Below are 19,278 nucleotides of genomic sequence, written 5' to 3'. Positions count from 1 at the left end.
GGATGCCCCGCGAGGTCACTCGGGAGTGAAAATGGGCTACAGGGCATGGCGAGGGGGCGCCGCACTGGCACTGGGACAGGGGCCGTCCCAGGGGAACAGGTGACGACCCACGCACGGGGCGGTTGACTGCTTGCTTCACCTCACTGACAAGTCTTGACGGAGCCCCCAACTCCGTGCCATCATCTCCTCGCCACGCTGGGATACAGTGAGGAAGAAGATGGATGAGGTCCGTACTGTCATGAAGCTTGCGTTTTAGTGTAGTAAGAGACAGACGGTAAACGGTTAAACCAGTAAACAAAATAATTATACTCTGGTGGGGGGGTCAGTTCCTGCAGGACTTTGTCGGCCATGGTAAGGGATTCGGATTTTTGTGAACGGAGTGGGAGGGTATGGGGGTTTTAAAGTAGGGTAGTGATCAACTTCCAAAAGCTCACCTTGGTTCCCAGGGCCTAGGAGCTAAGGTAGGAAGTGGGAATTATAGAGAGGGGCAATCTGCTTTATCCATACCCCCAGATCCAATTTTATTAAGTGGGAGTGATGCCAAGTCCTTTCCCATACGTTATAATCACAAAACTATTCAAGCTCTTTGTATTTTTTTTTAAAGATTTTTTTCCTTTTTCTCCCCAAAGCCCCCCAGTACATAGTTGTATATTTTTAGTTGTGGGTCCTTGTAGTTGTGGCATGTGGGATGCCACCTCAGCATGGCCTGATGAGTGGTGCCATGTCCGCGCCCAGGATCTGAACCTGCGAAACCCTGGTCCGCTGAAGCAGAGAGCTCAAACTTAACCACTCGGCCACGGGGCCAGCCCCTCCTTGTATTTTTTTGCAGATGAAAAAATTGAGGGTGGGAGAGGTTGCTTCACCTACCCACTTGCCACTCAGTTTGGTATTGGTTTGTACCCATGTGTATTTCTGCCTCCCAAATCAGTGCTCTCTCTATGATAGTTACAGCTACCCTCTCAGCTTGCTGAGCACTAAGTTCAGACCAATGACCCTTGCCTGACATGGCTTAGCACCCACGGAAACCTGCGCTTACTAATGAGGTTAACACTGTTGCCTCCTAGCCTAATTGTGCTAATAGAAGGGCCAAAGAAAAGCCTCTGGTTTCCATTTTCAGCATGATCTTTCCAAAAAAGGAAATAGTGACAGTCAAGGTGACTTTGAAATGTCTTTTCATCCAGCTTCTGTTTACTGAGGACCTGTTACTGCAAATAGTTAACACTGGTTGAATGCTTTCTATGTGTTAAGCTCTGTGCTAAGCAGCTTTATCTGCATTGTCTTGTTTTTTTACCTCCACCCTAATAATTGTCCCTTCCCCACTTTCTTATGACACTTTTCAGACATACCAAATAGTTGAAAGACTTGTATGGTGAATACCTGTGTTCCTAAATTCTACAATTAACATTTTACTCTATTGCTTTATCATGTCCACCCACCATTTATCCATGGTGCTGCTCATTTATCCATCCACCAATCCACTTTTGCATTTCAAAGTAAGTTACAGACATCAGCACACTTTACCCATAAACCCTTTAGCATTTGTGCCACTAACTGTATTATGAACTCTGTTTCCAGATAAAGAAATTGTAGTTCACAGAGGTTAGGTAGGGAGGTCAAAGGTCTGAGTGCAGCTGGTAATTGGTAGAGCGAGGATTTAAACCCAAGTCTATGTAAGTCCAGAATCCCGGCTCTTAACTGATGCTGTGTGCCCTGGTATGAATGTGATCTTCCTGAGGATAGAGACCAGGTAATATTATTACATATCCAGAACCTGACTCATTATAGAGACTCAATATTTATTTATTCAATTAATAGGCATCCCACCCCAGCTACCAGGTCCTTGTATAATTCTGGTCACATCTGCAACCTCCCTGGTGCTTAATATCCTAATCTGAAAAATGAGAGTTACACTAGGTGATCTTAAAAGGCCCTTTCAGTTCATAGTTTTTAAATTTTAAAATTTACTAAACATATTTCTCTGGAGGGAAGGAGCTTAAACTGAGGGAGATTAAATGCAAGAGGTCCTGGTGTGTGAATGAGAATACAAGGTTTGGAAAGCCTCTTCTACCTCTGTTGAGTTTCCCAAAGAGTTCCAATGCTGAGGATTATGATATCACAGCGTTCTCTGGAAAGACCGTAGTGGTTCTTTGATCTTTTTAGAAATGTGGCATCTGAAGAATAGCTTCTAGGCTCTATTAAGGGCACTGCATTTCCAGCTGAGTCAGAATTGGAATATAGTATATCTACACACATTCCTTGAACTCACATTTTTTGGGGGGCTATCTGAATGTGGGACCATGGTACTTCTCCACAGTCCATGGGGAATAGAGTTAGAGGAGATAAGATGTGTTCACAAGACCCGTCAGCAGGGTACAGTGTGGGCGCCATTCAGAGAGAAGAGCTATGGCCTGCCCTAAGGCAGGGAGAATGCACCTTGTAGACAGCCATATATTAGGTTATTAAGTCAATGAAGAAGCCTTGTATTATGTAGTCCTGGGGTATAGGTGTTCAGTAAGTGTAACTTTCTCAGCTTTACTCCTTTATAGATAAAGATTCTAGAATATACAAATCAGTAATACATTTATGGGATTTGTGTTTATATACACACATATATCTATATATATATATAGATATACGCCATGTATATATAATGTTCATATCTATATATACACAGCATGTATATATGCTGTAAATGGCTTAATATTCAGAGAGTTAGAATGTATTTAAAATACACCAGCAACTTATCAGGTAATTTCACCCTGAGGATTCAGAAGGCGTTCATTGAGTCTTATGGTGCTGCAGGTTTAACCTCACATGCAGCATTTGCTTTGCGGCATTCTGGGTCGTTAACTGATGGCCAGCTAGTAGTGTATGTCATTGATTCTTAACCCTTAGTGGGTTAACTTGGGAATCTGATGAAAGCTGTGAATCTGTTCCCTGGAAAAATGCACATATAAACATATACACACAATTTTGTTTCCAATTTAATTTCTAATTACAGGAGCTGTGTGGGCCCCTGGAGTCTAAAATCTTGAGGCCCCCGACTAAAAATCACTGCTCCTGTTTGTACCCCTCCTGTCCATTCTCTGTACAGCAGCCATCAAGATCTTAACAAATTTTCATAACGTGATACACAGCATGAGACCTTTTCAGTGGCTTCCCATTGCATGTGGAATAAAATTCAGACTTCACTGTGGACTGTAAGATCCCGTTCCGAGTTCCGGCCCCTGTCTGCCTCTTCAGCTTCATCCTCCCTTTGTCTCTTGGACATGCCAAGCTCATTCCTATGTTTCGAATTTGCTGTTTCCTTTGCCGGGAACACTGACTCCTGGACTGCCCTGGAGCCTTGCACATCAAATGTAATGTCATCAAAGAGGCCTTCCTGGGTCACTTTTCTAGAGTAACCTCTGCCCCAGCCGCTCACTCTGTTGTTACCCGTTTTCTTCATGGTGGTGATCTTGTAAGTGTTTTTGTGTCTGTCTGTCTCCTCCGCTTGAACGTGACTCCATAACCATAAGGCTTTTCTGTCCTGCCCTGCACTGCCTCCAGCACCTGGAACAGTGTCTGCATGTATTGGCACTCAGTGTTAACTGAATGAGTATGTGAATTGTGTGGACCAGAAACTGGACTTTTCCCCTGTGAAACATTTTAATATTGGTTTATTATTTCTTTCCATCATGGTGTCTAGGCATGTGGTGTGATAGTAGAATTAATCAAAAGCAAGAAAATGGCTGGAAGAGCTGTCTTGTTGGCAGGACCTCCTGGAACTGGCAAGGTATTCATTTTCTCTCATTTTTTTAATCTACCCAAGAGAATGGTCATAATGTCTAAGCCAAATTGAATTTGTGTCTGAACTAGAATTTGGCTAAATTGGTTGTATGTATGTTTTAAAAACTAATGTGCAGTAATACAATTGAATATCTAAAACCCATGCTTCTAACATTCAAATTATCCTGACTTCTCTCTGGAGAGAGAAGAGAGAATGAAGTTCTCGGAGGGGTCTCATTGTCTCTAGAATTTATCCTTTATCTCTTTCAAGTCTCCTTTGCTTTGGAAGTACATTTCTGTTGGCCTAGGGGTTAGTAAAATCTTGGGAGTGACATCTTACTTGAGGGGGAAAGAAATTCAGTCAGCAAGAATTTTTGCAAATGCTAACTTCACCCAGCACTATACTGGCTGTGTGAGAGATGGAAGAGAAAAAGGAGTTAGAGACGTGCTCTTTATCATCAAGGGGCTTATAGTCTCTCCAGGGCCGAGAGGAAATCATGACAGCGCAGAATGCTTCAGTTCAACACTAAGCTGCGAGGTATTGACTGCTCTGGAATGCAGCTGGAATTTGAGCAGGAAATGGCGCTGAGGGCTGGTGAAGCTCTGGGACTTGACGTTTACCCCGCAGAGTTTGGGAGGGGATTTGGCTTTGCAGGGCAGAAAAGGGCCTTCCAGGCAGAGGACTCAGGATGGTTTACTGGCATCTGTGAGGGGACTGGCCAGATGCTTGAAATGCACCAGCGTCCACTGTGAGCCCTACAAAGGCCACTTGGTACAGGAGAGGAGGGGCTTGGGATTGTGTTTGTAAAGAAATAGGCTTTAAATTCCTGCTCTGGTGCTGACTTGCCGAGACCCGAGGCAGGTCCCTTAGCCTTTCTGAAGTAGTAGCACGTGCCCTGCCTATTTCAGGCAGTTATTAAGCCAGTCAATTGTAAGATAATGACTTTTAATTATCTTTTTTTTTAAAGATTGGCACCTGAGCTAACATCTGTTGCCAATCTTCTCTTATTTATTTTTTCTTCCCCCCCAAGTCCCCCAGTACACAGGTGTATATTCTAGCTGCAGGTCCTTCTGGCTCTGCTATGTGGGACACCACCTCAGCATGGCCTGATGAGCGGTGCCATGTCTGCACCCAGGATCTGAACCAGCAAAACCCTGGGCCACCAAAGCAGAGCACGTGAACTTAACTGCTTGGCCACGGGGCTGGCCCCTTTTTAATCTTCTTTTGGCAATAGCATTTTTTTTATGTGCCACTTGCCACTTGCCTGGGCAGTGGGCGCAAAGAAATAATATCTTGGAGATTGGGGTTTCCTGGCTCTGTTGCTTGCTAACTGACTTTGGGTGAGTTGGTAAGTTCTGATTTTCAGTTTCTAAACTTATAAAATACAAACTAGATTATCAAATTCATAGACTGGTTGGGAGGATTCAACGAGATCTCTCATGCAAGTGACCTAGCGTTATGTAGTATGTATATATATACATATATACTATATATATATAGTACGTATAGTAGCCATATCATGTACTGGTCTTCTGGGAGCCTTTATTGTTTCTATTTTTATTTTATTTTATTTTTTATTTTTTTGAGGAAGATTAGCCCTGAGCTAACATCTGCCGCCAATCCCCTCTTTTTGCTGAGGAAGACAGGCCCTAAGCTAACATCCATGGCCATCTTCCTCTACTTTATATGTGGGATGCCTACCACAGCATGGCTTGCCAAGCTGTGCCATGTCCACACCTGGGATCCGAACCGGCAAACCCGGGCTGCTAAAGTGGAACGTGCACACTTAACCACTGTGCCACCAGGCTGGCCCTGATTCTGGGAGCCTTTAAATGGGAGTAAACTAGACACACCCAAAGCATTTCTTAACCAAGTATTTATCTTTTTTTTTTTTTTTTTTGGCTAAGGAAGATTCACCCTGAGCTAACATCTGTTGCCAATCTTCCTCTTTTTTGCTCGAGGAAGATTCTCCCTGAGCTAACATCTGTGCCAGTCTTCCTCTGTTTTCTATGTGGGCCACCACCACAGCATGGCTGCTGATGAGTGGTATAGGTCCACGCCTGGGAACTAAACCTGGGCCGCTGAAGCCGAGTGCACCAAACTTAACCACTAGGCCCCAGGGCTGGCCCTGTATTTATCATATTTTAATGGAAGTATATTGGTCATCTTTCCTTATTTGGTAGAGGTGAGGGGATGCCATTGAATCAGATATGGTCGCTAACTTTGAAGTCTGCAACTTAGGGTGGGGAATTGGGTCTTGTAGTGATAGCTGGATGAGAAAGAATGACTGGGAAGGTGGTGGAGTTTGGATAGAAGGTGGGCATGGCCAGCCTGTAGCTCCCACTAGGAGTCCTGGTGTTCGAGTGTGTTTGTCTCATGGTGCCCGTCATGCTCCAGAGATTTTTCCTTCGCTCTTAGAACATCAGAGATTATAGTTTTAGGGGTATCGGCCTGAGGTTGCAAACTCAGATGCCTGCTCAGACAGGCGGCAGGGGTGAGTGGAGGACCTCCGTGCTGGCACGAGGGAGCAGCGTGGCTGTGTGGGCTGGAACGGCACACCTCGCTACAGTAGGCAGCTGCTTAGCAGGCCTGTGCCTGGTGCTGCCTCATGCTAACGAGGGCCCGTTGTGGCCAGACCTTCTGCTTTCTGGAAAAAAACTAAATAGCTGGATTTTTTATGTGAAATTTCCCAACATTCAAAAACAGGGAACAAATTGAGTTTGAAAACACACTTGAGACTATGCAGGCCAAAACAGGAGCAGTGTGGGCAAGCAGTTTGCTACCTGTGATCTAGCCCACGACTCTCATTTGACAGACGAGGAAGTCAGACAGCAGAGATTTGCCATGTGCCCAGGGTCACACTGAAAACTACTGGCAGAGTTAGGACTAAACTTCAGTTTCTGCCCACCAGGTTAGTGCTTTTTGTGCTAAGCTGTATGCTGATTCTTTAGCAGATTCTGTGGTCTCAAAACTATCACCAAAAGGCGTTGAAAAGAAAATCTTAAGAGGAAGCTTTACTGGGCCAGTGTGAAAACATCGTCTCAGAGATGCGCTTTGTTCTTCTGTAGCAAACTTTTTCTTCTTTAGCCCATACACCTTGAGAACCACCTTACTCAGGCTTTTGTTTCAAAGTTGAGGAAAGGTGAAAATGGCATTAAAAGGCCATAGCATTTCCCAGTCCTGGACCGATTTTAAAACATTGACTTTTCATATTTGATAGTTAACCATACATCTGTTAAATCAGCTTCTGTTTAGCATCTGCCAACTGTAGTTATCTTACCAAAAATCAATTTGTAGTCTACTAGACATGTTCAAGTGTAACTTAAGACCAGCTCATAGCTTCAGAATCCTAGCTTGTATATCATTCTTCACTATTTGCCAGCTGCTTAACATAAAGTGAACATCATGGAATTCTTTCCTTGATAGTTGATTTCTGGTGGGTTGTAGACTGGTGTCTTCCTATCTCTGTAAAAACAGAAGCAGTGTCTCAAAGACCTAGGAGTGTTGTTCTGAGCGATTAGTCAGAACCCTGTTTTGATATCGAGGGCACAGGTTTGGAACAGTACAGTAACTGTGACTGGAACATGATCTCCGGAACCCTGAGTTGAAGTCTCCACCCAGCCATTTCCTGGATTGTGTTACCTAGGCTGTGTTATTTAGTCTCTCTGTCTCAGTCTCCTCGTTTGTAGAATGGGGAGAGTTGTAGTGTCTACCACATAGGGTGCGTGGGAGGGTCGTGTGAAGCCCTGAGAGTTCTGCCTGCACTGGATGAGCCTCAATGAATGATCACTGTCGTGATTACTGGGATGATGAAAGATGCCATCTACATCATAAACCGACCGCCACAAAAGCCATCAAATTTTTATTGTGTGAACTATGCCAAATGATGTTAAAAGTTAAAGGGCTGGATTTCCGGTTGTTTGTGGTTAATAATTTATTTTATAGCATATGTTTCTGAATTATTGTATTTTCAAGAATGTAAAACAAGTGCATTTCCATTGCTTTTTTCTGCAGACAGCTCTAGCTCTGGCTATTGCCCAGGAGCTGGGGAGTAAGGTCCCTTTCTGCCCAATGGTGGGGAGTGAAGTTTACTCTACAGAGATCAAGAAGACAGAAGTGCTGATGGAGAACTTCCGCAGGGCCATCGGTGAGTACCGCGTTCGTGGGAGGAGTTGTTCTCACTTGCCCAGTGCACCGAAGCGTCTTCGTTGTGAAATGACTTATGACTTGTATTTGTCTCACTGCTATTTTTCTTTTGGCGCCATTAGTGTTGTTTTTGCAAGCACAACAAAAACCCAGCTTTTCTAAATGAAGTGCTTTAGCCATCAGCAAATGTGGGCCTTAGCAGTGGGGCTGGGGTTCTTCACCTGACAGATGTGGCTATAAGGTGGTTTTTTTAAAAACAAGTCAGATTTTCCTGGCATTCGTATACTTTTAGTGATGACTGTCCACTGAAAAGGGTTCAGACTTAGGCCAAAAGCATTGTGTGTCATGCTGCCAGAATGCCCCTGGTCCTGGGTGTTGAGCCAGAATCGTGGCCTGTCAGAGAGAGGAAGCCATGTGGGGACTGGCAGGACTGTGAGGCTTGTGGTGCCAATCTTCTCGGGCCTGGAGCCACCATATTGAGTGCTTGTTATGTGCCAGGCCCCTACATTGATGACAGCCTTTCACTCCCCCAAGAGGAAGTTCTCAGTGTACATTTTGCATCTGATGAAATAGAGTCTCAGGGAGTTAAATAACTTGCCTGTGGCGACCCAGCTAGTGAGTAGCAGAGCTGCAGTTTGAACCTACATCTACCTGAGTCTAGAGCCCATGCTCTGAAACTTGCTGCGAGGAGAAAACGGCTGCTCTTCCCAATATTTGCCCCTTGCCAGCTGGGACTTCTGGGCCAGTCTCCTGGCCCTGTTTCTGTTGGTCTAGCTCTGGGAAAATCCCAGTTTCTCCCAGACCTACCTGTATAAATGGCTTATTCCTTTTAAGCTATTTTGAAGTATTTAATGTGTTTCTGTATGTGTGGGAGTCTCTAGGATTTACTTGCTGAGTTATAGGTTATGAACCCTTGCCAGAGGGCCTGTACCGTTTTACAGTCCCTTTGCTTGTCAAAGCAAGGTAAGTATTCTTAAGGAAATTTACTAGCAAACTTCAAGGAAATTATGACAGTTGAAGAAAGAATGGATTTGTCTAGCCCAGAATCCTTTCCTCAAGAATGCTCAAGTCTCATTTAAGTACAGTAAGATTGTGTAAGGCCTTAGGCCAGGGTTAGGGCTTTGGATTTTACGTTAAGTGAAAGGAGAAGCAGCTGGAGAGTGGTGTCGGTTTTACAGGAATCCCTCTGGCTGGGGTGTGGGGAGTGGACAGTAAGAAGAGAGGAGAGAAACGGGGTAGTCTGAGCAAGAGATGGTGGTGGCTTGGACCAACGTGGTGGTGGTGGTGGCAGGGGTGGTAAGTACTGGTGAGGTTCTGGATCTCGTTGGGTGATAGAGCTGACAGGCTTTCCTGAAGGATTAGATGTAGGGACTGAAGGACAGAGGGCGTGAGGAGGATTCCCAGGTTTTGCCATTTTTGGAGATGGGAAGGTATGGGAAGGAGCAGATTGGATGTTTATTAACTGTGTGCTGTGGATATGGTGGGCAGTGTTTATCTGTACCCCAGTTCTTGGCACACAGTGGGTGAGAGAAGGGAGTGGACTTTGAAGCCTTTCGCTCAAGAAAGATAGCCCTCAGTCTCTGTGTGGCTGATAGACATAATTTGTTTGATTTACACAGTGTTTTTAAATACATTTTGAATTAGTGGCCGGCATTTAGAAATTGGGAGATGTCATATAAATCCCTCTTTCTGGCTTCTGGAAAGACTCTTTCACTCCCACCTAGCAGCAGTGGGTGAAAGCTGGGCAGGCGCTCTCCTTCACGGCGCGGGCCTGCTTTCCAGTCTCCGTGGGACTTGCCCTGCGTCTTTACGCTCCCTGCCAGGTCTCCGTAAGCACTGGAGTTGAGTGTTCTTGTTCTAAACCCGAGAGATTGTGAACAGTGTCTGTAGGCTAAGTTTTGTGTTACTTTGAATGTGGACTTTTTATTTTTTTAATTATTTTATTGAGGTCATATTGGTTTATAACTGTATAATTTCAGGTGTACATTATTGTCTATCAGATTCTGTGTAGACTGCATTGTGCTTACCACGGGTAGTCTAGTTTTTATCCATTGCTATACACATGTGTTCCTTTACTCCTTTCAGCCACCCCCCAACCCCCTTCCCCTCTGGTACCCAGCAATCTATTCTCTTTATCCATGTGTTTATCTTCCACATATGAGTGAAATCATACGGTGTTTGTCCTTCTCTGGCTTATTTCACTTAACATAATACCCTTGTGGTCCATCCATATTGTTGTGAATGGGATGATTTTGTCTTTGAATATGGACTTTTTTAAACTGCAAAATATTTATTACTGGAAATATTTTTTACCGCAAAATGTTGGATTTTTTTTGTGTGTGTGCCTATTTTAAACTGAAATATAACGTACATATAGAAAAGTGTATAAAACAGATCTGTAGGTTAACGATTAATTGTGAAGTGGGTGCTCATGTAGACAGCGCTCAGCTCAAGGTGCAGAGCATGGCCAGCAGCAGACAGGACTTGTGCTGTCCTTGGTCACAGCCCCCTCACCTCTCCCAGCTGTACTCACAGAGTGCCAGAGTTGTGTGGCCTCGTAATGCTGTACACCCTTCTGTGTATCCCCAGACAGTGTGGCTTGGTTTTGCCCTTTTTAAACTTTATGTAAATAGAACCTACTTTAGGTGTTGTCTTTCGCTTCTTTAGCAGTGTTTTTATGTTTGTAAGATTCAGCCCGTGTTTTTACATGTGGTGCCTGTGTGGTTACATGTAGTACCATCCTTGGACTTTTACATCGTTCTAGAATAACAGTGTAAATGGCTCACAGGACCCTCTTCAGGGTTTAAAATCTTTCTGAGTACTTTTTAAAAATTTAATGAACATGTACCAAAGATTGTATTTAGCTTATTAATTAATGAGATAAACAGTAAGATGTTACAACTGGTTCAAATATCTGAGTACTTCTAGAAGGTATTTTTATTTATTTAGAAAATATTTTTCTGACGTTGATAAAATCTGACAAAACTGACCTTTACATGAGTGCATGTGTTTAGGTTGCTTAAAGGTAACTTAAATGCTTTAAAATCTGAAAAAATAGAGATGAGTTTCCTAGGCATCTGCTTTGTGATTTTCTATTTTTGAGGGGAGGGGGCAGTGCACGTCTTTTGATGGCAGCTAGGTGAAGAGAAATTTCTTAATGCTGCCACAGAATAAAAAGGCAGGCCATTGACTGTCTTATAAAAGGACGGCTGCCCCTCTTCCTCTGCCTTTGAATTCCTGTGAAGTCGGCAGAGGGGGTGGGGAGGAAGCGGTTAGTTGACCAGAAATAAAAAGCAAGGAGTCTGTGCCGTTTCCTTGACGTGATGAAGGTCCCTGTCAGGGATTTAGAAACCTGAGCCAGCAGATGAAACCTGTGTCGTTTGTGTTGTCATTGCCAGAGATAGGGCGCGCTCAGCCCCCTTTCCTGGCGAACAGCCGGTTTCATTGTCCGTCACCCATATCCCCTGCCTGCTTGTCAGCACAGAGCAACTTCTAAACAAATGCGGGGCCTAGTGAGAGACGGGAATGCCTTTCTTCCCCCCCTCAAGGAATTTCATGTCACAGTCATCTAACAGTAAATATCGGGAAGCATTCCATTTGGAGGAATTTATCTCTGTGGGATATAACAGTTTTGATGTAAAAAAATCAAAATTCATTTTAAAAGTACAGAATTTTCCAAGTTTGTCACAGTCTTCTGATACATTCATGTTGTTTGGAAAAATTTTTGTCTTGATGTTTGGGAGCTAAGAATTTGGTAAGGCAGAAATGAAATGTAACCTCTATTTTGGGGCTGTTCCAAAAACTTCCATCTGTAGGCTATAGGCTGTCAGATTGAATGAAGGTAGAGTAGAACTTTTCTTTGACTTTAATATTTGAAAGAGTTTTTGTCCTGACTGGGCTGCTGGGGAAAGAAGGCATCTGACCCAATGATGAGATAAAGCCCACATTTAAATGTGGGGAGTGGGGCCCGCCTTGTGGCCGAGTGGTTAAGTTCGCGTGCTCCGCTTCGGTGGCCCAGGGTTTCTCCAGTTCGGATCCTGGGCGTGGACATGGCACCGTTCATCCAGCCATGCTGAGGCAGCGTCCCACATGCCACAACTAGAAGGACCCATAACTGAAAATACACAACTATGTACCGGGGGCCTTTGGGGAGAAAAAGGAAAAATAACATCTTTAAATGTGGGGAGTGATCGAGAATGTCTGACACCATTAGCAGTGTTTCTTGGTGCCCTTGGGATATTTCCATATCAGCACAGATGTGGCTTGATGGTGAGGACACCCAAATCATATCGGGCCTCCTGCCATCAGAAGTAGTTTATATGGGGCCAGCCCCGTGACTGAGTGGTTAGGTTTGTGTGTTCTGCTTCAGTGGCCCAGGGTTTCGCTGGTTCGGATCCTGGGTGCAGACATGACACTGCTCATCAGGCCATGCTGGGGCAGCGTCCCACATGGGACAGCCAGAGGCACTCACAACTACCATATACAACTGTGTCCTGGGGGGCTTTGGGGAGAAGGAAAAAAAAAAACAAGATTGGCAACAGATGTTAGCTCAGGTGCCAATCTTTAAAAAAAATAGTTTACGTCTCCACATTGTGAGCAGAACAGAGTTTTTCATTCGTTCTTTCGATGAGTGGTTCTCGGCTGTGGCTGTACATTGGGGTCATTTGGGGACGTTTAAACTAACAGTGTTGGCGAGGGTCCCAGTCCCTGAGCCCTGGGGGAAATAGTCTGATTGTGCTAGGGCACAGGGAGTTGTAGAAGCCCGGCAGGTGGTTCTGAGGGTGGGAACCATGTTTAGATTCCAGCAGAAGTTTAGAGCAGTGTTTTTCCTTTACCAGGTTCCACTAGTATTATTTACTTAAAATATTCATTTTCAAAGTGACTTGCTAATTTTGTGCATACATAAAGTGCACAGAACATGAATATGTAGCTCCGTGAATAATCATACATTGAAAACCTGTGAAACCAGCATCCAGTTAAGAAAAAGAATTTTGCCAGTATCCCCTCGAGTCCACCCCGATCGCCATCCTTCCTTCCTTCCGCAGGTAAATGGCTGTCTTGGTTCTAACATTAAACTGTAGTGCTCCAAACTGGGCCTGGGTTTAGTGCTGAGGTTGCGGTGCTATGGTGACGGGGGCCACTGCACACTGTGGCAACCTCCTTGGATACCCCGGGCTTCATGAATATGCAGAAGTGTCTGTAGGCAGGTTTCTTGGATCTGAGATGGTCTGCCTGATGGCACCCCCTCACCTTTAAGTGACTTCCTTGATTCATCCATTCATCCGTGCCTGTGATGTGCTAGGCCCTTAGCCTAGGTATTGACAGTCTAGTGGAGGGGTGATCAGGTCTGCAAGTCCTGGCAGTCCTGTGCGCAGGTGCTGTCCCACTGGGAGGCACAGGTTGCCATGGAGTGATCTGGAAGGTGAGGAAGAAGGGTGTGTCAGGGAAGCTTTCTAGAGGAGTAAGTCTTGAACTGAAAGTCTGCAAGGAGGAATTGGCGAGGCCAAAGAGGAGGGATGGGCGCTTCAGGCAGCAAACACATTGTATAAAAAGCCATGGAGGTTGTGTTCAAAAAAGTTAATTTGCCAACAAACATTTATTGAACAGCTAATGTGGGTCATATTAGAATGAGTAGAGACGTCTGCCTTCATTTATAGTATTCTAGTCTGAAAACTGTAGATTCTCGCCCATTGCGGGGGGGTTGCTGTGGAAATTAATTGTGGCCTTGGAAAACTTACAGAATAACCCACTGCAAATAGTGAATGACAGCTGGGTATTTCTTCTTGGAGTGTACAGTGAGGAGCAGCCAGAGGCTCAGAACACCTGGCAGGGTCAAGTATCACCTGCTACTGGCGTGGACCTCTACGTGCTACTGTATACCTTACTCAGGCCTGATGGTGTCGGAGGGGTATAGTGAGTTATTCCATTGGTTTTAAAATTTTTCTTTGAGAGTCAAAAATGTAGGAAACAAGGGCACGCATAGTTGCTGTCCTGGTGGAGTAGAGCGGTTTGGGTTCAGAGGCTGGAGCAGAGGTTGATGCTCAGTCCCATCCCTTGGAGGCGCAGAGGGTATCTGCAGAAGTTTTGAGAGTATGGCTTGCCTGTCCAGTTCAGACATGAACCGTTGAAAAGTTGATATAAAATTGTTTTTCTGCACTCTGAACAGCTCCTCCAGTGTACATGTGTGTTTGTGGTGCTTTTCTACCCAGGATGACACCCTCGAATGTACATATTAGTAAGCCTGACTTGTCACTTCTTGTGACATGGAAGTTTTGTGGCTAAAGAGGCTGTTAAGGAGGGAGAGAGGGAAGATGTGCAAGAGAGAATTTTGCTTCTCTCCAGGGCTCATCTGTCATCTCTTTCAGGGCTGCGGATAAAGGAGACCAAGGAGGTTTATGAAGGTGAAGTCACAGAGCTAACGCCATGTGAGACAGAGAACCCCATGGGCGGGTATGGCAAAACCATTAGCCATGTGATCATAGGACTCAAAACAGCCAAAGGAACCAAACAGTTAAAAGTGAGTACCTGCTTGTGGGCTCTTGTCTCTTGCCTCAGACTCTCTCAGCACTGTGTGGCCTTGGACAGGTGGGATAACCTCTCTGTGTCTCAGTTTCCTCCTCTGTGGACTATGGGTGATGATACGTCACTGGGCCATTTGAGGATGTGATGTGTGTAAAGCAGTACCTGCTATGGCGCTAGTCCACAGGAGGACTTACTTTTCTCACTTACTCCCAGGACATTGTGTATGTTAAAACTTGAGGTGTGTGGCTAGCTGGGTCTACCTTCTCTTGTCCTATATCCCATATTATGACCACGTGTCAAAGGCCCTGGGCCTGTCTCTGAACCTGGACATTACTGTTTCTGTTCTCAGTGCCCATGCTCACAGAGAGAAGCAGCATTGAGTCACCTGGTAAGAGCTGAATAACAGATGATGGATGAACTTCCCAAAGGGCTAAATGCAGAATCCTGACTGCAGTCCCCTTTGTGTGTCAGGGCCTAGAAATCTGGAGGGGCTTCCATGGTTGTTTCTGCTCAGGCTAGGGCCTCGTAGAGAGCCGTGGTGGCGGCCGTGTGGATGGCCCTGGATGACCATCCTCAGACACCTGTCCTGTAAACCTTTAGGATGCGGGCAGCAAAGGCACCTGGGGGAAGAGCATGGATTATGGAGTCACACAAAGTCCAAAAGGGAATCCTGGCTCTGCCACTGACGGCAGTGTGGCCTTCAGCAAGTGACTTCATCTCTGGGCAGTGGTTTCTTTACCTGTTAAGTAGAAGTGATAATCGCCTGTCTCACGCAGTTATTCCCAGGATCAAAGTTGTAGCTTTGAGTGTGGCACCTAGTTACCTAAGAAGTGGTGGCTATTGTTGTTACTGTGAGAGCCTGCATTTATAGAGAAATGGGCCATCTGGATTGTAAGCTTTGCTTGATTATTAATAATAAATGACATTAGCATGATAGCTCTCACTTATTGTATGTGCCAGACCCTAGGCTAGGTGCTTCAACAAATATTTCATTTATCGTCATTTATAACTTTATATATGTGTACGTGTGTGTATAATTTCCATCATTTTACAGAAAAGGAACTGAGGCTCTTAAAGAGGTTAAGCAGTTATCCTAGGATCATACAGCTAGTGAAGTGGCAGAGTAGACTCTCTGAGTCCTAACCATTATGCTGTCTGCCCCCCAACTTGCTGTGTGACGTTTGGAAGTTAGTTGAGCTTTCTGGGCCTCCATTTTGTTGTGTATAAATTGTGATAGGTTGACCATAGAATTTCTCCGTCTTTGCTCCCCTCTGCGATTTTATTATGGTTCTTTGATTCTGTAAGGTGGTTTGTTGGTCACTGCTTTATGGAGATGATAAAAATGTCACTTTTTCAAAGGGCCATTTTTCTTTTTCCTAACAGGGTTTCCATCTCAGGAGTTTGCCTCTGCAAATACCTTTTTTAAGCCTGCCCCTCATCTCCCCCATTCTGTCTTAGCTTTCTTAGTGGGATCTGCCACCTTTCCAGTAATTACATCTTCAGTCAGTTCGTTTGGGAAATTAACCTATATAAAAATGCTTGAGGCAAGAAAAAAGACTCCATCTATATTTATGTATACACTCTCCCCATTGTAGGATAGACACAGTAAGGCCTGCAGTTTAGATTTCAGCCATCCATAAGGCTGTTCTGCACATGGTTTCTTTACGAAAAGGACATAAGGGAGAAGGTGAATTTTTTTCTTCTAAAATGAATACTTCTAGCTACTTTGAGCATATGTATAAGATATTTGGATGTCTGGAGCTCAAATGCTTGGAGGAGATTTAAGCATGAAGGAGGGGAATAGTATACTTGCCATCATGATGGAGTGCCTCCCTCCTCCCAGGCCCTGCATTAGGGGCCTACCAGCCATTGTCCCTCGTGCCCACAACAGTGCTCCGGGAGGCCGCCGGTCTGCCCAGCCAGTGAGGCAGAGCCCGATTTGTTCCTGTCGTTGCTGTTTGTAACATCTTCATTGAGATATAATTGTAAATAAAATTCACCCATTTTAAGTATACAACTCAAGGAATTTTAGTCTATTTACAGAGTTGTCCACCCGTCACCACAATCTAATTTTAGAACATTTTCATCATCCCAAAGGAACCTCGTGTCCATTCGCAGTAGCTCCCCATTCCCACCCCTGGCCCCTGGCAACCACCCATCAACTTTCTGTTTCTGCTCATTGCCTTTTCTGAACATTTCATGTAAATGGATCATGCAATATGTGGTCTTTTGTGTCTCTCTTCTTTCACTGAGTCCTTAATGTGGTTTGAGACAAAGCCCAAGTTTTTTCACATCGCCTAACACAGCTTTCCTTGATGTTTAACCAAGAGAAACTTATTTCTAAATACTGACTCCTAGAATACTGAGCATGAAGGTAGCCTGAATCTGGACGATCTGGAGAAAAGCAACAGTTCCTCGAATGTGCTGCTTTCCTTTCCTGGAGATGTGAGCAGGCAGTCCCCGGGGAGCCAACACTGGGGTTTGAATCAGAAGGCTTGGGAAAGAGCCCGTGTTAGGTTCCCCTTTGAGTTTTACACATCTGTGACCATACCTGGGTGCTGTTGTATAGACAAGCAGACTGAGGCTTAGAGAGGCTTGTCCAAAGTCAGGCCCACAAGATGCGGGCCACAAAGAATAAGCAGGTTCTGGCAGGTGCTTCAGTTGCAGAAAGTTCTACCCCTACCTGAGGTGAGTAGAGTGAAGGATTGCAGCAGGGATAGCAATCTCAAGAAGGGGCATTAGGGCCTGTGGTCCCATCGACAGTGTGGGCCCCACCTAAAAGCAGTCAGGGCCATATTTGCCAGTTTGCAACCCCATGAATAAAGAGAATTTGCAGAATAGGTCTCCACTTTTGTCCCTCCCATGCCTGTCACACAGGCAGGCACGTGCGCTCACCCTCCTGCTTTCTCTAGGACACTCAGTCCCCCAAAGGCAGTCTCACACATCCTAATACATGTGTGCACGCACACACACACATACACACACTCAAATATACTCCCTCCATACGGTCATTAGCTACCTCAGGTCTCTTGTGGAAAGGCACCTTACAGTATGTCAGAAATAAATAATACGTATTATAGTTCTTTGATTCACATTTTTTTGTTTTATTTTTTTAAGCTGGACCCCAGCATTTTTGAAAGTTTGCAGAAAGAGCGAGTAGAGGCTGGAGACGTGATTTACATCGAAGCCAACAGTGGGGCCGTGAAGGTAAGGCCACGATTTGTTTGCCATGAGGAGACCGAGGTGAGAAGGAAGCTGTTTTCTTCGTGGGGTCCGGGGTGTGTGGGGAGGGGGCTGGAGTCTGGTGCAATGCTGATGCAGGGTCAGCAGTTGCCCCTTTGTGTTTAATAAAGTTTGCTTTCCCTTTGTCTTCATTCTTTAACCTTCTCATGATTAAAACAGACAGTCTGTTAGAAAAATACTAAAACCTGTTTAGAGGGGGAGTACAGGGTGAGAAAGCAAAACAACTGTAGTCATTTTCAAATTGAAATGTGCAGTGTATTTAATCTTCCTTTTATCTCTTTGGTATTTTCTTCCCAAGATATATGCATGTGGAAAGGAATGCTGCATTAGTTGGCATTCTTTTTATATCTGATTTTCAGTGTCCTGTACAGTGTTCCTCACTGTTTAATGGATGAGTATAATACTTCATATCATACAATAAATCACCCACCTACAAAAGAGTCTGAACAGCTCCCTCCGTCTCCCTTTATCGGGAATTGCATACAGTTAAAAGAAAGGAGGAAAAAGGTTCTTAGAGAAAGTATCAGGTGTTTTCAACTGGGTTTTTGGAGCCCAGTGATGAGCAGATAGCTTCCTCCTCTCGGCGGCAGGGAATGGGGCACATTTGGAGTTTGTCAGGCAGGCTCTCGGGTCTGAGCTGGGACTCAGACCTTTATCTCACTTACACTCTGCGTTCGGGGACTTGGCAGTAGAGACTCACCAGTCACTCAGATTTCTCTCCTTTTGCAGAGGCAGGGCAGGTGTGATACCTACGCCACAGAATTTGACCTTGAAGCTGAAGAGTATGTCCCCTTGCCAAAGGGGGATGTGCACAAGAAAAAAGAAATCATCCAGGATGTGACCTTGCACGACTTGGATGTGGCCAACGCTCGGCCCCAGGTGCTGCTCAGTGCGGGCGTGACCTGGCACACCACCCTTTTGTGTGTGCACAGAAGCTCTGGGAATAAATTGTCAGTCTTGCTGCCTTTCTTGGGGCAGACAGTCCTTTTCTATCTGTAATGTTCAGCAATTAACATCGACATGAGCTAGGAGGGACTCCTTTGTTCCAATTCAAATGCTCTAGTCACAGATGATTTGGTGTGTATTGTTTCTCAGCCTGGCCAAGCCTCTGGCCCTGAGCTAGCCAGCTTCCTCTGTGGCTTCTCTCCAGCAGCGGTGCATGTCTGGGATTCTCTGGGTGTTAATGGCGGGAGGGCAGGAGTGCTCTCTGTGCCTTTTGCAGGTTTCAGAAGGCCTGACAAAGCTGTCTCTTCTCCCTGCTTCCCCCTGTGTCTTCTCCTCATGCCTGGTAGAAGATGGGTACTTATGTCTTGACTAATAAACGTGGCATAGTGCAGTGTAACTTTGTGACACTTCTGGGAAATGTCTGATTTACAAAAACCCGACTCTTCCCTGCTAGTGGGCTTTCAGTTTGGTTTCCGCTTCATTCTAAAGGAGCCTCCTCTTTACTAGGAGGGACTAGGCTTTCTAACTTGGAATTTGTTTCTTGGGCGTTTTGTCTCTTGGAGCCTTGGCCAAGAGACTGCTGAAGAAGCATCTGGGACCAACAGGTCCCCTCAGTGTGTGGAACGGCTTTCCCCAACCAGCCTCCAGGGAGC

The 19,278-nt window shown here is 45.1% G+C and overlaps 1 protein-coding gene across 1 annotated transcript in view; it reads left to right on the top strand.

Annotated features, from left to right (window-relative positions):
- The window catches only part of RUVBL1 (RuvB like AAA ATPase 1), a 36,954-nt gene that overhangs the window by 310 nt on the left and 17,366 nt on the right, over window positions 1-19,278 (top strand). Inside the window, exons 2-6 of the mRNA XM_046641007.1 lie at window positions 3,689-3,775; window positions 7,784-7,916; window positions 14,281-14,432; window positions 17,555-17,644; window positions 18,410-18,559. Of these exons, the coding sequence (XP_046496963.1) occupies window positions 3,689-3,775; window positions 7,784-7,916; window positions 14,281-14,432; window positions 17,555-17,644; window positions 18,410-18,559 (612 nt within the window). The remainder of the gene's footprint in view (window positions 1-3,688; window positions 3,776-7,783; window positions 7,917-14,280; window positions 14,433-17,554; window positions 17,645-18,409; window positions 18,560-19,278) is intronic.

This window comes from Equus quagga, chromosome 1 (genome assembly GCF_021613505.1).
Source record: "Equus quagga isolate Etosha38 chromosome 1, UCLA_HA_Equagga_1.0, whole genome shotgun sequence".
NCBI lineage: Eukaryota > Metazoa > Chordata > Mammalia > Perissodactyla > Equidae > Equus > Equus quagga.
The sequence above is the reverse complement of the archived record's forward strand: the minus strand, read 5'-3'. Positions and strand labels throughout refer to the sequence as shown.